This window comes from Falco punctatus, assembly GCF_963210335.1.
Source record: "Falco punctatus genome assembly, chromosome: 5".
Taxonomy (NCBI): domain Eukaryota; kingdom Metazoa; phylum Chordata; class Aves; order Falconiformes; family Falconidae; genus Falco; species Falco punctatus.
The window spans coordinates 76578018-76599503 of NC_137584.1; the positions used below are offsets into that span (position 1 = coordinate 76578018).

The 21486-nt window shown below is 40.2% G+C and overlaps 1 protein-coding gene and 1 long non-coding RNA gene across 2 annotated transcripts; one reads left to right on the forward strand and one right to left on the reverse strand.

Moving 5' to 3' along the window:
* Window positions 1-470: 470 nt before the first annotated feature.
* LOC308064967 (cysteine-rich venom protein TEL1-like) lies at window positions 471-17693 on the forward strand. Its single transcript, XM_080390323.1, has 8 exons — window positions 471-4645; window positions 7562-7623; window positions 8914-9033; window positions 9504-9591; window positions 10704-10849; window positions 11600-11694; window positions 13249-13337; window positions 14254-17693. Exons 1-8 carry the CDS (start codon window positions 4471-4473, stop codon window positions 14262-14264), a joined length of 786 nt encoding a protein of 261 aa, XP_080246449.1. The 5' UTR covers window positions 471-4470; the 3' UTR covers window positions 14265-17693.
* Window positions 15749-21139, reverse strand: LOC308064968. Its single transcript, XR_013928612.1, has 3 exons — window positions 20724-21139; window positions 17704-17766; window positions 15749-15827 (listed from the first exon to the last, which is right to left on the reverse strand). It is a non-coding gene; the product is annotated as an uncharacterized lncRNA (long non-coding RNA).
* Between the last annotated feature and the right edge of the window lie 347 nt (window positions 21140-21486).

The window sequence follows — 21486 nt, forward strand, 5'->3', positions numbered from 1 at the left end:
TTGCTCTAGGCTTTATTTAGAGAAAATGAAGTAAAACAGATGTTTGTAAGCTTTTGTGGATATAATATATTTTAGATAAGTAATACAGGATTACATGATTCACATCCTGGAAGTGTCCATTTTTTCCCATATGCTATCAGGGGAGAAGCGCCTAACTAGTTTCAATGACATCAGAGAGTTTAATTTCCCAAATTTAGTGAAAATCACCATAAAAATAAGGCTTTTTTGGGTGGGGGAGGGTATTAGATCAACTATTCCTAAACATTCAAGAATTTACATGTCTGTCAGATCTTTAACAGTATGCTTAATACTGAATTTTCCGATTAGGGATAACAAAGCATTTCAGTTCAGTGTAATACTAAAATTAATTCTGAGAACAAAACAGTACAGAATAAACTAAGGAGAGATCACTAAAAACCCAGTTGTTTCCTCTCAAGGGTTAGTGCTGGGACCAATAATACAACCCTGGGTGATGGGACAGAGTACACTGTCAGCGGGTCTGCACATGATACAAAACTGAGGAGAGTGGCTCACACACCAGCTGGTTGTGCTGCCATTCAGAGACCTCAGCAGGATGCAGAAGCAGACCATCAGGAACCTTACAACCTTACAAAGTCAAGCAAAGGCTTAAGCAAACACCAGGGTTTGCCCCTGAGGAAGAATAGCCCCATACGTCAGTACATCCAGGAGACCAACTGGCTGGAAATCAGATTTACAAAGACCTGGCCATCTTGCTATACAAGCTGAATGTGAGCCAACAATGTACCTTTGTGGCAAAGGTGGCCAACTGCATCCTGGGCTGCAGAAGGCAGTGTTGCCAGCAGGTCAAGGCAGGTGGTCCTTCCCATCTACTCAGCACTGCCTGGGGAGCTGCATCCAGTTCTGGGCTCCCCAGTGCAAGAGAGAAATGAACATATTGGAGCAACTCCAGAGAAGAGATGCTATGACAAAGGTACTGAAGCATCTCTCATATGAGGAAAGCCTGAGAGAAATGGGTCTGTTCAGGCTGGAGAAGAGAAAGCTTAGGGTGGATCTTATAGGTATGTAAAAATATCTGATGGGAGTGTGTAAAGGCAATGGAACCATAATCTTCTCAGTGATATCCAGGGAAAGGATGAGAGGCAGTTGGAACTAACTGAAATGCAAGAAATTATATTTAAACTTGAGAAAAAAACTATTTTACAGTGAAGGTGGTCAAACACTAGAATAGCTTAGCCAGAGAGGTTGTGGAGTCTTCATCTCTGGAGCCTTTCAGAACCCAACTGGACTCAGCCCTGAGCAGCCTGTTCTATGTGACCCTGCTCTGAGCAGGAAGATTGAGCTACATGTTCCCCAGAGGTCCCATCGCAACCTCAACTCTTCTGTGATCCTGAGATCAACATAACTAAGGCCTCCAGCAAGAAGAGATTTCTGTAAAAGGGCAAATTTTACTTGAAGGTAAATAAGATCCAAAGTCTAGAAATGGAAGGCATGGAAATTCAGACTAGAAGTGCTTCATTCAAATAAATCTATAGTTCAAATAAGAGATTGAACTCTAGAGCCAGAGAGGTAGTTTCTAAGCCTGTGTTTATGCAATGCATGTTTTTGACAGTCAAGATAAAAACACTTGATACAGCCACCTTTTATCATCCCTGATAACACATTTTAGCAGTTAGTTTTGCTTCAGAATCTTGGGGGTGGGGGTGTCAAGTCCTCTGTGCAGAGGGAAGTGGCAGTCCTCCCACTAGAAAAGCTTTAGTAGAAGTGCTTTATATACAAGTTAAAGTCAACAAGCAGGAAGAACTGGGTCTCCATGCCCAGTCTGAGAGTTACGATGTCGTATCGTAACCAAAGAGCCCAGTATAGGCTAGGATCTGTGCGGCTGGGGAGTAGCCTTGCTGAAAGGGACATGAAGGTCCTTGAGGATAACAAGATGAACATGAGTCAGCAGCATGTTGGTGCAGCAACGAAGGCAAATTGGACACAGGGCTGCAACCTCAGAAGCTAGCAGAGATAAAGATGTCATCATCCCACCCTACTCACTGCTTGTCAGTCCACACCTTGAGTATGGTGTCCAGTTCTGGTACCCACAGTTCAAGAAAGACATGGACAGATTGGAAAGGGGGCAGAGGGACACAAAGATGGTTGAGGGGATGGAAAATGTACCCTCTGAGGAAAGACTGAAGAAGTCAGTTTTTTTCTCCCTGGAGAAGACAAGGCTCAGGAAGGACCTCATGACAGTATTCCAGGACTTAAAGGGCTGCTACAGAGAAGACGGAGGCTGTCTCTTCGCAAGGAGCCACATAGAGAAGGCAGGGGGCAACAGGTCCAAGTTGCACTGGGAGAGGTTTCACCTCAACATAAGAAATAAATTTTTCATAGTGAGAACAATCATTCACTGGAACAACCTCACCAGGGACATGGTAGAGTCCTCATCGCTGGAGGCTTTTAAGATGTGTTTGGACAGGCTGCTAATCTCATCCAGGTTCCCTTTCCCACAGACAAAGATCTTTTGTTGATCCAGATGATTTTTTTGAGGTCCCTTCCAACCTGGGCTGTTCTATGATTCTATGATATAAACTATAGGAACAATTTCCGAAATGTCGTGACAGAATCTCTGCACAGGAATGTTATTACAGGATAGTCTGTTGTTCTGAATCATTCACTTGGGTTTGTAGACAGGCCTTACACTTACATGGGAAGTTGATTCAAGACTTCTCCGTGTATATAAAGCAGAGAGATGAATGACATGAGCATAACAGGATATACTCTTTATCTTAGGATCCACAGCTCAGTGATTGCCTGAATACGATCTTTTTCTTAGTAATGGTTATAACGATTATACTGGTAACACTTAGTCCCTCTAACAATTAGAGGTTCCCACTTTAACTAATTAAACTGTCATATCTGTCAACAAGTGAAATAAGGCAAGTCTCATTTGGTGCCTTTCCAGTGCAAACAATACAAAAATCACACAACCTTAGAATAGTTTTTGTTATACAGGACCTCTGAAGCTCATCTGTTCTAACACCACGTTCAAAGCATTGCCAACTTTAAAGTTTGCTCAGCACCTTGTCCAATTCTGAGTACCTCCAAGTAAGCAAAAACTACCTCCTAGTCAATCTACTTCAGTGCTTTAACAAGCCTCAGTGTAAAAATTATTTTCATTTATATCTAGTCAGGGTAGCAATCTGTGGCACTTACCTCATGTCCCTGTTGTAAAAGAGTCCATCCCCACCTTTCCCCTTTCCATCATGGTGGCCCTTTGTTAGGCTTACTGCAGTTTGTTAGTGTCTTTCTTGTACTGGGGGTTCCAAAACTGGACAGAGTAGTCAGACAGCTTCAGAAGTACTGAAAAAGTGGCTGTGATCACCTTTCCCAGCACTTGCACTACGCAATGTCTAATGCAGTGCAGTACATGGTTAGCCCTCACTGTTGCAAGGGAGCACTGAGTCATACGGAACTTGTTGTCTACCAACAACCCTCAAACAATTTTTGCTAGAGCTGCTCCTTGGACAGTTGGTCTCTCCCAATTGTTTACTTTCACATCTTTTCCATCAAGTAATTTCTTCATCTTTTTGAGATTCATTCATCCTTATAATCTAGCATATCAACTGCTCCCTGCAATTTGGTTTAACCCCCAAACTTGCTGACAGTGTGCTCCTTTCCATGTAATTACAAACCAACAAATCATACCACTACCATTTTGTCTGGTAAAGCCAATAAACAGGTTTCCCAGGTAATGAAAAGCAAAAGATTATTCTGAAGGCACACTTCACCAGGGACTAGGGCAGGATTTGAGTGACCATGAGGAAGGAAGACCTGAATTTAAATAGAAAAATAACAACATTTTATATAAAAGCAGACAATGACAACTGCTCTCGTCAGCAATTACTTGAGACTGAATGTGGACAGAAACAGTCAATGTGCACACAAATTCCCTCCTGATCTGGCAGTATTTCCACCCATTCTCATCTTACCTCACCTAGCCGGAAATGCCAAAAAAAATATATGCTTTAATGTTAGTGCATACGATAATCTTTTAATCTTTATCCAATACTGGGTAAAAGTAGTAATTACGGAAGTATCTTTGTCTCTTTTTTTTTCACTTTTACACTACAGGATTGATGTAAAGAAGCCATAACATGAAGAGGAACTTGGCCCGGGATTTTTTTTAGCCCCATGGAAAAATCAATAAGCAAGATTCCATCTTAGTAACGATAGTATCAATCTGGAGACACCTCAGTAGCCAGCTGAGTTGATTTGCATTGCTGGAGATTAAGATCAAGTCTTACTACAACTGGATGTTTCAATCACTAGCAGTGAGCCTTTGTACCTGGGGTTCGCATGGACTGCAAATTCACATACAAGGAGCAATGCATATACAACTCGTTCCAGTGTAGTTCATCTCTTCCAGTACCAGAAGTAAGAGGAAATAAAAATGGAACACAAACAAACAACCTTCTTCTTGGAAGAATGTGCATTTGACAAATGCACGGTTCTATCTGGTCACTATTTGAATTTTATATTACCTGTGACGCTGAGTCACCTTGTCCTATCAGGAAACAGAAGAGTTATAAATCACCCTCCAGTGAAGAACACCAGTCATTTCCACAACCACCTGAAGAAAGACAGAAGAAACATCTGATCTTCCTGGAAACAAAAGGTACAATTTATACTGATTTGGTTTAAGTATTGCAATTTTTTTCATGTATTAAAATTCAACCTAGTGTCAAAAGACTTCTTGAACAAATTAAGACAGTCACAGAAGGAGGATTTTATTCAGTGAAAAATAAGGATTACATAGGCAGTAGTGTAACACAAGATGAAAAAAAGGGAGAGAAAATTGATGAACAATCAAAAACAGATGAAAAGCTGCCTGTATGCAAGAAAGTAGTATCTTGGCAGATTATATGTACATAGAGAAGGAGACAGAGACAGACAGAACATATTGAATTGGATATATATTCAGTTCAGTATATTCTGTTGCTGTATGTAGCCATCACCACCTATTTTCAGAGTGGGGAAATTACCACCTTGTGCAACTTCCCACTCTTGTGCAAGGGGGCTGATAAAAAGGACATTGTGCAACAATGCTATAGAAGTGCAATGACACTTTGTATTATTCCCCTTTAGGTCTTTTTCAAGGATAACAATAACAGGGATGTTCTTTTGTAATAGATACTCAATTGTATGAATAATTTAGGATACACCTTTTTTTTCTTTTTTTAGGAGGAGAGATGGGAAAAACATATTCACACAAGTTTGCTAAACTCATACAAACTAGGGATGCTAAAGCACCATCTTTCAGTGGCAGATCCCTGTACACAGATGGAGTTGCAGGAAAGTCAGTAAGACTTGGCACGTGTCCTGATTTATGTTGATTGAGGGGGAACAGGGGAGGGGGACAGAGAGACTGATTTTAGGACCAGTGCCTAGAAATTAATGCAGAGCAATTAAATTTACATCTCATAAACCATAAGCATTTGGTTGAAATCAGTGGAATTGCCAAAAGTATGTTAATATCTTTGAGCAGGAAACCCACTGGGTCTTAAAAAGCATTCCAATGGCATTTTGAAACTTATATCATGTATTACATTACCAATTACATTTAATTTTAAGTTAATTCATAGAAAATATTACAGTGAATGAATACTTTGCCCATGTCTTTAAGTTAGATTTTTCAGTTTGGTTTCCAAAATAGAAAGCTTCACAATTTCAATAAAGAGTTATTTTTCCTTTGAAACAAAGAATTTGGTTTAACATGTTACAGGTGCAAAAAAGGTTGTTTTCTATTTGCATATCATCACATTTTGCACTCAAAAGACTTATTTTTGCTTGTAACTTGGGTACAGCTAAAAAAAATAAACCACCACCTCTACGTACTTTCTAGTTAGAAATTAAGTGAATTAAGATTTTTTCATGCTATTTGGAGTATAATCTTATATTGCTAAACACCTAGGTCATACACGCTGTGAAGTTTTGTAACATCTCTGAGAAATTAGTGGTAGAAAAGTTAGTAAGAAAAGACTTCTGTGACCATAAAGTACTTCAAGGAGGCATAGGTGATGTCAAAATTAAACTTAAGTGATGCAACGTAATACTAAGAAAAGGAAATCAATTACTTCTACTGTTAATTACCAGTGTGTTTTTCTCCTGGATCAACTAGGTCTTTCCTCAACTACAAGTGCTTAGAATAAGCCACCCTATTTTGAAGGCTGTGAGAGTTTAATTGTACCGATGTGGCCAGTTTGCCCAGTTTTTTGGCCTCTAAGCAACAGCTGCCCACAGCCACAGCCCACTTCAACGGGCTTAGCTCTTTAGTAGGGCTGTAGCCGTGTCCCTGCCTACAGGCTGGGGACTGTGGGTTGCCCAAAGCAATGTGAGCAAGCGAGTGAGGAAAATGGGCCTTGCTGTACCATTTGAAAAAGCAGAGTTTTTCTTACCCACACGTTCTCCACGAGCCGGAGCACCTTGTGTTTTATATAAGCTGGTTGCCTCGAGGTAAAGTGGCTTTGCTGAATATGAAAAGATCAGCAAAGCCTATTGGCATTTCCCCAAGAATAAATTAAAACTAAAACCAGCAGTCCCTCAAAAACAAGTAACTTAGGCTAATAATATATCTCTGCAGTAATCTGCCCATAAATTCCCTGGGAGTGGGAAGCTGGGAAGAATGCCAAAATAAGTAAATTTCCCCCTAGTCACCTGCTTGCCTGCCCAAGGTAGCTAAGGAGAAACCAGATGAACATAACTCCTATGACTGATTGCAATCAGACACTTGAACACTGAAGTGACTTACGTGACCTCCCGGATCATTGCAGTGGGATGGTATGGGGCTTGGAGCCTCCTGAGCAAGCAGAGCCTTAGAGTCCAGCCTCTGGTGCTTGCTTCTTCCATGACAGAAGGCTCTCATTTCTGCTGTTCTTTCACGCTACCTGTAATATAATTAAGAGCTGTCTTTGAAAAAAATAAAAACCAGAAAAGCTTTCTGAAACAAGTCTTTCCCAGGAAGCCAGCGCTGGTCCATTTCTGGTCCAGGCAGTTCTGCTTCAGCTCGTGCAAGGCTCCACTGTGCTGGCTGTTAAGGGTTTTGAATCCTGACTCGGACACCTAAGTGTAGAGGTCTGCATCTGGGCTGAGTGTCTAATTCCCTTTTAACCAATGCAGTCCAGTCAAAGCCAGCAACAGGGAGTAGCGGAAGCGTCAGACTAACACAGACACAAACAAGCTAAAAGCAGCATCCCTCCCCAGCCATTCCACAGGGTGGGAAGGAGCAGAAGGTTTCCTAGAGGAAGGGAAGCATGAATGTCCTTCTGTACTGTGAATGCAGGTAGAGGTATTTGGACAGGATTACAGCAGGGAGCATGAGATGTACAAAGCAGTTGATTCATAGAAACTTGGAAATGCAGAGGGGGAATGAATTTTATTTTTTTACTACTAAAAATGGGAGGAAGAGAGAAGGAGGAAAGAAAGTAAACATTACCTTGCTACTACAAATACACAGGAGAAAGAGGCATTATATATTCAGAGAATCGAAAGCTTCACAAAAAAATAAATTAAATCCTCCCTCTCCTCTTTTCAGAGATGATTCTGCCAGTGGTATTTCTGTGTCTCGCAGCTGTGCTGCCTCCGTCCATTGGAGAGGTAGGATCCACAATTTGTACTCGGAAAATGGGGGTGGGACCCGAGGCACTTGTGGTCTAACTGAATATTGGTTTACCCCTGTGCACCGATCACATGCAGAAAGAGTTTGAGTAGATGTCTAGGATCTGGAAAGCATTTATCCTTGAAGTTTGTTTAACTTCAAAGCAGTAGATTGGTTCCACACTTGCACACTAAACTGTCTCTAGACTCAGTGTTACTTATGAGTTAGGTCAGAGATAGCTATGTTTTCCAGAAGCTTCCATAGACACATCCAGTAATCTGGATGTCCCTTCCTATTAATTCCCCACAGTTTTACAGGCAGCACTTGCCTACTACTCTCCCTTTCTTGTCCTACAGATCCTTGAGCTGTGTGCCTCTCTGTTTGTGCACAGTCCCATCCTCTCCACATGTATCACCGATTTCCCTCAAACAGTTAAATGAACTAACATACTCAACACACACTTAAAGTAGTTCCTCCCAACCCATACTTAGTGTGAAGTTTGAAGTTTGCTACTTCTACTTCAGAAAAACTGCTGTGACCAAAGGCTTGATTACATTTCCCCCTTAATTACTCAGTTTCTGCTCTCCATACTTCAGTCTAGAAGACTAGTGAGAATGGTCATAAAGAGAAGGCTCAGTTCTTCACATGGATGTGTTTTAATGAGAAAACACAACAAAAGTTTGGAAAATGCTATCAGTTTTGGCAGGAGTGGAAGAAAATCTATGGCATGAAAAACAGTTGCACTTTTTTTGTTCAGTGGGATGTCCTGATGAAGTACCACAAGAGGTCTGTTATGATCTTGTGATTAAACAACAGGTTCCTAGAATAAAAAACATTGATAGGCATGTTTAAAATACTGAAGAAGGGGAACACAAGTTAAGCACATTCATGTCTTCAGATGATTCTTAGATCCTGTTTCCTCAAAATCTCATGAAGGGAATTATGATAATAGTAAAATCAGTCTGATTCAGTTGCCTAAATTTAAGAGTCTACAGGCACACGAGGCATTCCAGGATATCTCAGCCATCACAGAAGGTTGGCAGATACGACACAGGAGCTAGTGTTATTAGTGTTAACCTCTACACTGTGAAACCACTGAAAGTGCTACTTCACATAGAAGCACCCCTAGCGACGCTTAGGAGATAAAGCATCTCACAGTACCTCCTCCACCACGAGGATTCTCTCTTTGGCTGATAGCAGCATCTTGGTATTTTAATATTTCCTAGACAGGATACAGGATTTAGTTACATTCAAATTAAAACGAAATATAACATGTTCTTGCAATTTAGGAACCTGAAGGTCTGGATGCTTTGTCAACTAGCAAAGCAGATCAGCAAAAGCTGATTGTTGACAGACATAATGCCCTCAGGAGAGGAGTGAAACCAACTGCTAGCAACATGTTGAAGATGGTAAGTTGCATGCTGTAAATATATTTTTAATGTGTAAAGGACTCTGAGAGATACAGGACTGTATGCAAGGCCACATTATTTTATGTAGCCTCAAATTCACTCTCCAGACATTTCCTAAGGGTTGAGCGTGGCCAGCACCAAGAGAAACATAAAACTGGGTAGGTGGAAAAAAAAGTCTGGAAACTTCTCTGGTGTATGAACAATAATGTCTTTTTCTTTTGGAGGAAAAAGAAAAGGAGAAGCCATGGCATGGTGCATTTCTTTCTTATGCATTATTCATCAGTCTTTACAGTTTCTATTCTCTTGGGTGCATAGTGATTTTGTTCCTACTGTCCCTGCCCCCCAAAAAAGGGGAAGAAAAGGATTTTTTTTTTTTTTTCCGATTTGAAGCATAATTTCAAAATTTTCCTTCAGGAGGGGTTATTAATTAGTACACATCTGAATTACTCCTATTTTCTTTTTTCATTAAGGCATGGTGTCCTCCAGCTGCAACGAATGCCCAAGAATGGGCCAATCAATGTACTTTAAGTCACAGTCCCGCTAGCATGAGGAGAACCAGTAAGTGAAGCATGAGTGCTAACTGAATGATGTCATACATGTCACTGATGTGACCGGTTCAGTTGTTGGGGTTTGGTGGGGTTTCTTTGATATGCCATTTATATTCAATGTGATTTTGTTGGTGCATGCGACAATGGCAAAAATCTAGATATAAATTTGTCCAGTAAGTAAGAAAAGTTTAATCCCATTCTCATCCCAATTGTATCAGTTTTACATAGATGTATCCCATTTTCTTCAGTAGGTGGGGAAAAAAAATCATAGCGAGAGCACATTCTCTCAAAATATCCATCAGAAAGAAGAGAATCAAGACCCAGTTAGCTGCAGAAACCAGCTTGCATGTGCTGGATGAAACTGTCTGGGAAGGAAGGGGAAAAGGGTGAAGGTCCAAAACCAGCTGGTGGTACTAAGCATAATTTCTAAGACTCATAGGTTTTAAGTCCCCCGGCAGCTTGCAACCTATAACTATCTCAGAGACTCATATAAACACTTCAGTCACTGAATATTGAAATTACAGCTATGCTATGTTAAAAATAGCCACGATCAGTGCCTGATGTGTTTTGACTGTCTTCTGTCTATGCTGTACGAAGATGTGGACTGTCCTTCAGTCCCCATACTGTCTGCCTAAAAGCCAAATCCTCTGCTTCTTGCTGAGCTGAATCCCAGATGAGAACTAATGTGTACACAGTAGGGTTGGACCTGGATAAAACAGTAAGTGAAGACAGTGTAGACACCTTCTTGTGTACCAGAAGTAAGCTTTGAATTATTTGGATTTTCCCAAGACTACTGAGCTGTGACCTGAATAATTACTAGGTTGCTAACTTCCAAAGAGCAAAATTACAGTCATGAATCTGTGGTGCATGTATGCAGGTGTAGCTACAGAGATGCAGAAGGTATGGCAACAAACAGACTACCAGCCAAACAGGCTGGCCATGCTGCAAACTTGTCCAGTGACAACTTCAGTATTGACAAAAGGTGATGTCCCTGAACTGGGAACAAAACCACTCTGCTGTCCAATCTAGGATGAGGACTTCCATGGAAATCATACCACATTTTACTGTCTTTTTCTCACAAGTGTATCTTTTATGTATTTCTCGATACCTTTCTTTTTTCAGCTACACAGTGTGGTGAAAATCTCTTCATGTCATCTGCCCCTTTCTCATGGCCAGATGTTATTCAGTCCTGGTATGATGAGGAGGAAGATTTCAAATATGGAACTGGAGCAAAAACACCAGGTGCTGTCATCGGCCATTACACTCAGGTAGATGCAGCTTTTTTATATTTCAGGCTGAATAAATAAATATCTATATCTGAGCTAAGCAACTTTTACCCTCTGATTATCTTTAAAGGGAACAAGTACAATCAAGACATGCGAGTTATTCTGACAAAAGATGAAAACTTTCAAAGTAACAGAATTAAAATGAAAACAATAGGCTAAGTGTCCTTACAGAGTAGAGGGTAAAGATACTGATATTATAAAACTTCAGGAAGAAACAAAGGGAAGAAATTTATTTGCTTGTTTAACATCTGACAGCTGCTCAGGCACTGGAAGAATAGGGTTGTTTAACTATCAGGGAGGAAATATAAATAGGTTTGTTACAATCTTCAGCTTTCCATTGACTCAGAGAATTTCCAGTTGGATAATGGTTTATGATAATCTCCTCTGTTCACCTGCACAAAATACAGGATGCAAAATTTTATATGATGATTCCTACATCTTCTTCAACAGTTTTTAATGGAATGAAAACATACATAATTGAAACAGTTTAACTTAATTGTTTTATATATGTGTGATAAATTATTATCATTATATCCTAAATGTTCCTTGGATCAGAGGTGAAAACAGGGGGAAAAAACTTTTTTCTAGCAAGGTGGGACTTGCATTTTACTTTAAAGGGTAAATAAAGTGCCTTAACTTGGTTGCAAATGTTTCTGTAATGCATATTGTACTTTAATGATTTTTAAATGTGTATTTTTCATTCTCCCATGATTCTTTTTCTTATATCTACAGATGGTTTGGTACAATTCTTACCAAATTGGATGTGCTGTCGCTTACTGTCCCAACAGTAGATACAAATACTTCTATGTCTGCCAATACTGTCCCATGTACGTATAAATTCTTATTCTGGAACTTCTTATTACATTATCAAAATTAGTCGGGAGATGGTGAAATTTGTAATAGTACACATCACCCATAGCTGAGGAACAGGTCTGAAGAATGTATTAGGAATATGAGACAACAGAAACATACTCATCAAAAGAATTGTCAAAGAAACAAAAGCATAAACTACATGCAAGTGACACTGATTTTCAGATTAAATACCATTTGCTTAAAAATCCTGATTTTCATAGTAATAAATCACAAATATTTTCCATGTTCTACTTAAAATCTTGGTTCATAAAGGCATATCAATATGTACAGTACAGTTGTGACTATAAATAATACTAAAACCTAAAAGGCTGAGTGGGAATTTTGAGGCAGAGTGATGATTTCATAAACTACCTAAAATTTACTTTCATATTCACATTCACATTCACATTGCAATACGTTGTGGTGGGTTGACCTTGGCTGACTGCCAGTGGCCACTTTATCACTCTCCCTCCCCAAGAAGATGGGGAGAAAATATATGACAAAAAGCTCGTGGGTCAAAGTAAGGACAGGGAGGTCACTCACTATTTACTGCCACAGGCAAAACAGGCTCGACTTGAGGAAATAAACTTAATTTATTATCAATCAAACAGATTAGGATAATGAGAAAAAAAAAATCTAAGCCCACCTTATGCCCACCCCTCCCTTCTTCCCAAGCTTAACTTCACTCAGAGTTTCTCACCTTCCTCCCCCCGGGCAGTACAGGGGGATGGGGATGGAGCTTGCTTTCCGTTCATTGTACCTTGTCTGCACCGTTCCTTCCTCCTCATGTTCTTCTTCTGCTCCAGAATGGGGTTCCACCCATGGGAGACAGTACTTAACAAACTTCAGTGTGTGTCCTTCCCACCAGCTGCTGCTCATGAACTGCTCCACCATGGGTCCTTTCCATGGGGTGCAGCCCTCCAGGAACAGACTGCTCTAGTGTGGCCCCCCCACCAGGTCACAGGTCCTGCCAGGAGCCTGCTCCAGCACAGGCTCTCCATGGGGTCACAGCCTCCTTCAGGCAGCATGGATCCTGCATGGGATCCTCCATGGGCTTAAGGGTGGATATCTGCTCCATCGTGAGCCTCCACAGGCTGAGAGGCACAGCCTGCCTCACCATGGTCCTCACCATGGGCTGTCAGGGAATCAGGGAATCTCTGCTCCGGCACCTGGAACACCTCCTGCCTTCTTCTGCACTCATCTTGGTGGATTCAGAGCTGATGGGCTCATCTTTGGGCAGCAGCAGGTCCAACCTGAAGCTGGCTGGCACTGGCTCTGTCTGAAACAGGGGCAGCTTCTGGTGGCTTCTTACAGAAGCACCCCCTGCAAATCCCCCCTGCAAATCCTGTCGTCCCCACCCACCCCACCCCACCCCGCCCTAACCTTTCCAGAGAAATCCCACACATATATATAAAAACTCACATATAGCCAAAGACTGAGTGTAAATTACTATAGGTATGCATCTGTATATTATTCTCAGACATGTTATAGTGACATTATAGTTTATGTTGGTAATGTTGATGTTTCAGGGGGAATATACGAAGTTCAATCCCGACACCCTACAAAGAAGGAGAACCCTGTGGTGATTGCCCTGATGCTTGTGACAATGGATTATGCAGTAAGTTTTAAACATTTTATTTGTGACTTGGGTAAAGTTGATGCTTTTAAAAATACCGATCTGTTTATGCAATTCGAAAAGTTTTGAAATTATTTGTTCAAATACAGGGCCAAAAGTGCTATTACAGACCCACGCTTCACTGTGCTAGGTGCTTTACCTAGGTGGGATGACTTGTGGAGTGAAACTAAAGAAGGAATCTGTGCTAAGTGTAGGCAAATATTAGACAGTGTTTAGTGTGCATTGGGATGCTGATACCCTCCAATTCATGGATCAAGATATGCCCTAGATATCTTCATCAAAGATGATAATGTCTGGGTTTCTATATGGAAACTCTCATGAATACTTCCTAGTGTAAGAAGACATGTTGGCTGCAAGTGAGGTCAAGGATATGTTTATACTAATGGTAGCACAAAATATGAGCCATACCAGGAGAGGCAATTGTCATCTTTGAATCTAGGATATGCCAGGGAAGGAGGGGACTCTTTTATCTTTTTTTCTTCTTCTTCCATTAAACAAAGGTGACCGATCAAGTAGAAATAGCAACACACCTGATAAGACCAAGTAGCAAATCTGAATTTTAAGAATTCTAACAGAAAAGCATACGGGCTGAGTCTCATAATGCAAGATTTACTTTCAATCTTCTGTTACGGAATTAACCTAATTGTCATAACAGGCTGTTGAATAAAGGAATAAACCCTCAGACCACCTTGCAAATTCAGTGAGAAATCTCTTTGAAAGAGTTAGAGATTTTTGTCTGGGTGATCAAAGGTTTTGGATGCTGCTATGGAGTAAATGGCAACAAAGAGGAAAAAAAATTGAGAGAAAAGAAATACTGATAAAAAAATATTCTGAAAGGAAACATTGTGAATTTTCAATTCCCATTTAATATTAATATTGTGTTTCAATTATTTTTCAGCCAAGCTTTGAAAGTTTGAAGACATTTATTCCAACTACCTTGGCATAGTCTCCTGGATTTCCCATAGCTTCATCAAGTTCACTGCCCTGCTTCCTGCCAATGCAAAACTGAAATAAGATAAAAGGTGCAACTTTTCCCTTCCTGGACATCCATCTCCTCAGTGACTTTTTTCCCAAAAATAGACTCAACCCTGCCTCAATTTAATTTAAATTTAATTTAAATTAATAATTTTGCCGATAGTATAAGATTGCACTTAGCATAAATACAGGTAACCAAATCTGCCTTCTAATGAAGAACAACTGACTGAGAAAAGGGCTTAATTCATACTAAAACATAGCTAAGGGGAGAGGTATTTGCATTTCAGAACTTTACTTTTAACACAAGTCTTGCAGAATTATTTCTTAACTATCTGGTTTTGCTCTATCAATCATTTAGTTACACATTTTTCACTGACCACTTCACTGTGATTTTCATTCTTTCTTATCACCATGAAATACAGTTCACTAAACTTTCACCAACTTTGTGACTTTATTAGCATTAGATCTTGAAGGGAGCCTGATTCATTAGCAGGATAAGCAGAAACAGTCCATATGAGAAACTGAAGATTTCCTAGGCAAATACAGGTCCTTCAGACTCTTTCAGACAGAAATGAACTTTAGCATAAACAACATGCGGTATCCACTTCTGTGACCTTTGGGAAGCAGGTGTTCTTCTGTGAAGTCAGTAGTGGGACTAAATGTTATTTTAGTCTCACCTGGCAATGGTTTCGCATTCCAGTCCTCTTTTAGTAAGGAAGCTGCTGTCATAATTAAAATTCTCAGTCCCAGAGTCTTTGGCACAAAATAACTTCAGCACACATTTCTGACTCATTCAGTTCGTTGGCAATTTCAACACACATTTCTAAATCATTCATTTCAGTGGCATTGCTTCTAGTATGAAAGATGAGCATTAAGTATAAAAGCCTGGATTCACTATTCAAAGTGCATATTGTTGGGGTTATTTTTTTCTCATTCATCTCCACCACTTTTTCCCTCCCTGATATACAGCCTTCTCATTTGAGTATATCCTTACTAGTAAATTAAGCAATGCCAGGACATAGATGCGAGTACTGGGATGTGGCTTATTGCACTCTTAAGTAAATAGCAGAGGTCCAGGTAAGAATGATGATGCAATAGCTCTTCCAAAGTTACCATTAAGGAAATGGGTAGACCTGTTACCCCTACTCCTGTAAAAGTCCATGGGTCTAGAAATCTCTTCCCTGCTGTCATAAACCATACCTCAAGAATTAATTTCTCAGTCACACACAAGAGGAAAGAAGTAATGTAATGAAGTGAAAATTAGCCCTCACACATCTATCTTATCCATGAGGACACAGGGAACTAAAGGTCAATGAGTCTGATTTAGATATCCAGGAAGACAGTGGAGCAAATTGTTTACCTGACATTTTTTAATCAGTAGAGTAGAAAATACCATAATGGATTTGTCCTGAGCTGATCTTGCCAAACCAAACTTTCTTCAGTGAGTGACTCAGACGAGTGGATGTTGTTTTGGCTTTGGTAGTATGTTCGACAAAGCTGTGGAAGACATTTGCAAACTAGGGAGATGCAGTTCAGATGAAAATAATAAGACATGGCACATACAAGCTGCTGAACACACACATCTCCTGTGCAGGGGGCAGACACAAAGGCATCTGGCAATGTGGTTAGATGTCTGCACAGGCGGCCAGTACCACCATCCAGAGCTAATTGCACAGCTCTTGCATGTCATGTCCGTGACCTTTGCCAGCCACAAGTTACAATCACAGCTGAAGACAGCTTTTGCCAATGGATGGAAAGCCCTCACTGAACACTTTTCTTGGGTAAAGGTGGGTCAGATCCACATTCCCATTTGCCACAAGCATATTTAGGGCATTTTCTTGGACAAAAACAAGTTCTAGGTTCCCAGATTACTTCCAAGAAACATGAAGAGATGATTCTGTGCTAAGAAATATGCAGGGATTTTAATCCATTGCAGTTTAGTAAAAAATGGATAACTGGTACTTAGGAGATGCAAGATATGGGGAGGTAATAACAATCAATAGATTTATGATGGTATAAACAACCCTTAGAGCAGGAACCCCAAGATGTCCTGTGCTGTGCCACAGAAACATTAACCTGCTCCTGTTTGCTTCAAGGAATTTTATATTATTCTTCTTTCCAAAGGGACATACCTTCGATAAGTGGAACACAGAGCGTTTCCCTCACCCATCCCAAATAACATTTAACTTAGGGCTTACAGTACCTTCTTCATAAATGTTGGCTGTTCTGCAGACATTGTGCCAGTCTCCTATTCCCCCAACACATTCTTCCCCTACAAAGCAAATTGGTAAAAGGCAGACCTCCAACAACAACCTTTTTTTATTTAAGCATATTTTGGAAGGAAGATAACTATGACCACTGCTTTATGTGAGGTCCAGCTACTGGTGTTTCTAGGGCATGAGAGAAGTTTAGTGACTGACTCTGGTACCCAGCGGTCATGTTGCAACCAGGCAGTGCTGGTAAAAGATTTAAAAGCCATTATACTATATGCTTTGTAACGCATTGCAAGACAGCAAGCCTTGTCCCTGATAGCTCCTTGTGGTCACTGGAGTCTCCACATCAGAGTGTGCATTTCTCCTAGTATGTCCTGTCCTGGGTGGTTTCACTTTTCAAGGTAAAACTCTTGAAACCCTTCCTGACTTTACCAAGGATCCAGAGGGCACAAGGAGCTGCCATGGGAAAACCCATAGAAAGGGGTCATTTCCCATTTCTCCTTCTCGCCTACTTCTGATGGAGCTCCCTTCCGACAGCTGGCTGCTCTAGGACAGTACCTAAAGTATGTCCCATATCATGGGCCCCTGGTTCACTGTGGAAAAGTACACGGAAAGGAAAGGAAAGGAAAGGAAAGGAAAGGAAAGGAAAGGAAAGGAAAGGAAAGGAAAGGAAAGGAAAGGAAAGGAAAGGAAAGGAAAGGAAAGGAAAGGAAAGGAAAGGAAAGGAAAGGAAAGGAAAGGAAAGGAAAGGAAAGGAAAGGAAAGGAAAGGAAAGGAAAGGAAAGGATTCAGTTGGCATGAGCCTAAGTAGTCAAACTGCCTGACCACAAATCAGTTTAGATTTATGTCTAAACTGCAAGAATTCTTTCACTTGTGCAATGGTGTAACAAGAACAGCAAAACCTGCTGATATGCATAGTTCAGCTAAGGCAGTATCCTGCCCCTTGCTATTTGAAAAATATTGTCCTTTAAAGGCAGGTGGAAAAATCCTGTGGCAGGCAGAAATGAGTTTGCTCTTTCCCCAGATTTGCTATCCAATAGTCATGACATCCTTTTAGTGCTAAAAGAGAAACTTTAAAGTCATCAATAGTTATGAAACTTCTGGATATTCCTAGGATGTATGCAGCCTTCTGAAAGCTGTAAGACAGATGCATTTTATACCTCTCTCATGCCGTGAGCCTTAATTCACTTAGTTTTCAGAATCTGAAGAAATGTTCTTGCAACCTGCAAAGCAAAAACAAACACACAAAAAAGTAGGCTTTTAAATGTGTGCCTAGAGCCTTGATTGATTTAACACTTTGAAGTGCTACAACGTTTCAGTAGTGAGGATGGAAAAATTTTGAAGTCTTGTTATGTGTGGTGGGTTTGAAAAATCCCTCCTGAAACCATGCATTGCTTTTGACTTAGGCTTTGTCCTGGCTGCATGAGGCAAAAACTCTTTCCCAAAGTTCAAGGAGAAGGTATTCAACATGTTTTACAATAAAATTTCTTCTCTGTGAAAAGGACCTGAAAGAAACAGAATGCACATCCACCTGAGCAAAGTAACTACAAGAAGGATCTCTAGTTTTTAAATAACATCCCTCAACACAAAGCTACCTTTCCTTAAACCAGTGAATGTTTTAAATGGCAGGACAATACCATTTAACAATGCACCTGTACATCCAATAGGCTTTATAAGAGAAGTAAATAATGAATAAATGGCAATGCATTTCAAAGCTTGGTGAGACCTATTATAACCTCCAAATTGTATACATGTAATCAACAGCAGGAGAAAAACGACTCCATGTTGTCTTTCTTCAAGACTATCTTCACACAAATAGGCTTTTTTTTTTTTTTTTTTTTTTTTTTTTTTTGCTTCTTTTTGCTTGCATCTTTTTATTTATTTATATCCATATAACATCCAAGGAGCAAACTCCACATTTTAAAAGACAGAGCTAGTAACCAGACAATCACATGGCCTTAATACAAGGATAACTCGGAAAGTGGGCAACACAAACCAACAAATCTCACAAATTAAATTAAACTGTTGAAAATTGACTTTTGATGATATGTCCAGTGAATTTATTGCCGTTCTTTCTTGATATTTGAAAAGGGAGCTCTATTTCTTTAATCTGCCTGACAGCTTTCACCAAAGTTCTGCCTGACATGTATCACAAAGGCAAGAATGTACTTACTGAAAAAGGCATCATCATTAGATAATACAGCTGACAAATATTAATGTTTTAAAATATGCTAATGAAATTTAACATCCTGTCCACTTATTAATGTAACTTACTGACAGTTACATTTTTAATGTAACTATCAATTCTTTTTCCCTTTTTCACACTAAACATAAGTTATTAACATTTGAGGAAGCCAAGAAATGTTGGCTCTGCAATCACTTCAATATCCTGCTATGTAAACTTATATGAATTCATTGATCAAAATGTGGAAAATCACGTAGAATTCAAATACAGTCCTAAAGAAAGTCCTAAGCATTGAAAGGAAATACAGCTTGACTTTTTGAAATGCATGTCACAAGTAGCTGAAATTGCATGGTAGATAAAACTTCCCATTCCTGAGCTAAAACTAACTGGATGACGACTAAAAAGAGAGAGAGTGCAGTGAACATACAAAGATTGGGAGTATAGGACCATAATGAAGTTGTATTTAAACCTTTCACACAAGTTTGATTGCTACATTGAATGAATGCATTGTTTTTTAGTATATTTGTTTTCCTGCATTTTTGCAGAAGGACATACGTTTGGCTTAATCTTCTCTCACATAATTATATAAATACAGAGAAATTAGTTGGAATTGTAAGTTTACACAAAACAACAAAATATATGGGGGGTTGGGGGGGGTGGGGGGTGGTGGAGGTGCTCCCATCCAGTTAATTCCTCTCAGTGCTGTTCATCCTTCCGTACTGTTTGTCTAACTTTTAACCTGTCATACGTAACACTGCTTTCATCAAACAGATTTCCTCTGAGGCTGTCATTGCCCTATGCTGTATCTAGTACCAGACTTTTCACAGTCTGCATCAGGCATGTTTTTATTCAGTTCTGCAAGAGTAATGATGGCATAAAAAATATAATGGACTTCATAATGGCCTTAAAAAAACTGGGACTTTTGTACTTCAACTATTAGTCATGTTGGGCAGACAGGTGTCTTGTCCACTTGTATGGGGATAATCCTCATTAATTTTGTCTGTAACAGTTAGCCACAGATAAGCCTTTTAGACCAGTGTTGTACAACAAAGTGATGAACATTTTTCACCTCTTTCCATGCCATTTTTGGATGGATCTTCTGACTTATGTCTGTCGACTTGCTCTGCTGCATCAGCTTGCTGGACAGGTAAGAAAGATAAGACAACCTTTAAAGAAAACAGAAATAATCTACAGCTAGTTTTGCATATTTGTAGTTTATTGTTTTATCCTTTTGCAGTTGTAAAAGAAAACAAGAGGTGTATTCAGATCTTACGAGGACCAGAGATCATCTGTGCCCTCAGCTGATCCAAGAAATGCTGCAGAACCTGATGTTTTCCACCCCGAAATCCAGCCGTGGCATCCACAATCATCTGTTTGGCATCCAAGCTGCCTGCACAGTGCCTTACACAAGAGGTGAGTGTCTCCAAATTAGATGTAAATTGCAACAAAAGACTGATGAAGGAGTGGCTTCTTTAAATTTAACACGAAACAAGATTTTAATCCTCCCACTCCCTCTGTGCTGTGGCATGCGTAAGGGTTACAGATTTCCCTTGGCATGGCAGAGAGCTATCAGAGGCAGTTAGGGCCATACATCTGGATTTAAGCAGCTGTATTTGTCCCAGAGCTCTCTGCAGGAGTCCTTTAATCTGAGTCTTAGCCTGTCCACAGACCAACCCTCACTAATATGTCAAGAATAAACCTTTTAATTTTTCAGCTGTCAGTGGCAGGGAATGTCCATTGCTGTAAGTATAGTTATTATTCTGCCTATAATATGTTTTGGCCATAGTTTGCAAAGCTTATCATTTAGCAGTAGTGCTGTGACAAACAATTTATGTCAATTTTTCCATAAGTTTTGCTGCTAATGCTGTTCTGACAGCACCATGGAAGCAAAGTTACCTGGGGTGGCTTACAGAGGTTACCACTGTTGGAAGAAGAGGATCATCTCCAGTGCCACCACTGTGTTTCCTCCTTACTGAGTTGATTCCATTTCCTAACTTGACAAAAAACTATCCACAGTCCGGCTGCTACTGAGACATGAAGACACAGAAAGGAACAGAATCTCCCGCAGCAGCAGTGGGGAACTATCAGATGGCTTCAAATCAGCTTCATCCCAGGAGTGTATTTAGAAGAGATGGCTGAGCTCCCTTTTTCTCTTCTTTCATCTCTTTCCCCACTTCAGCTATTGGCACAGTCCCTCCTAACCCACAATACGTTGATGTGCTTGTAGTCCTTATTAAGTAGATGAGCTGTGGAGGGAAAAAATTAAAAGGAAAGGATAAGGAAGGCAGGACTGTGGGTGGGAATCGGTCCAGCAGGCTCACCTCAACTGCAGGAGCTGGTTTGGGTGAAGATTGCCCCAGTTTGGTGGGAGGTGACTTTGAGCTCGCTCCAGCTTTTTGCATGAGTGAAAGCAGCATGACTCGAGGAATTTTTTTCTGTCTAGTTTGGTCTTGTTCAGGGTCTTTCAGGAGGTTTCTTCTTAACCAAGGTATTGTGTGGGCTAGAGATCAGGAAAAGGCACTGAGCACCTCTTAGCCATGTGTTAAAGAGCACAAAGGTGTAAGTGCAGCAGCTACAAAGGAGCAATCCCTCACTCTCTGCTACTGACATCAGATAGACATGCACTTGGAAAGGTTTCATTTCGCAGTGCCATTTTTTAATAGAAGGGGAAAAACTTTGTTGAGGTTTTTTTTTCAAAAATGTATGAAATACAAGCTTTTTTGTTAGCTGCTTCCCAGGAAGCTGACATCGGGAAAAG

Excerpts from the sequence above, each read along its gene's own strand:
- LOC308064967 (XM_080390323.1), top strand. The coding sequence starts at position 4,471 with ATGCACGGTTCTATCTGGTCACTATTTGAATTTTATATTACCTGTGAC. Across the intron at positions 4,646-7,561 it reads GATCTTCCTGGAAACAAAAG|AGATGATTCTGCCAGTGGTA; the intron begins GTACAATTTATA and ends TCCTCTTTTCAG. Across the intron at positions 9,592-10,703 it reads CGCTAGCATGAGGAGAACCA|CTACACAGTGTGGTGAAAAT; the intron begins GTAAGTGAAGCA and ends TTCTTTTTTCAG.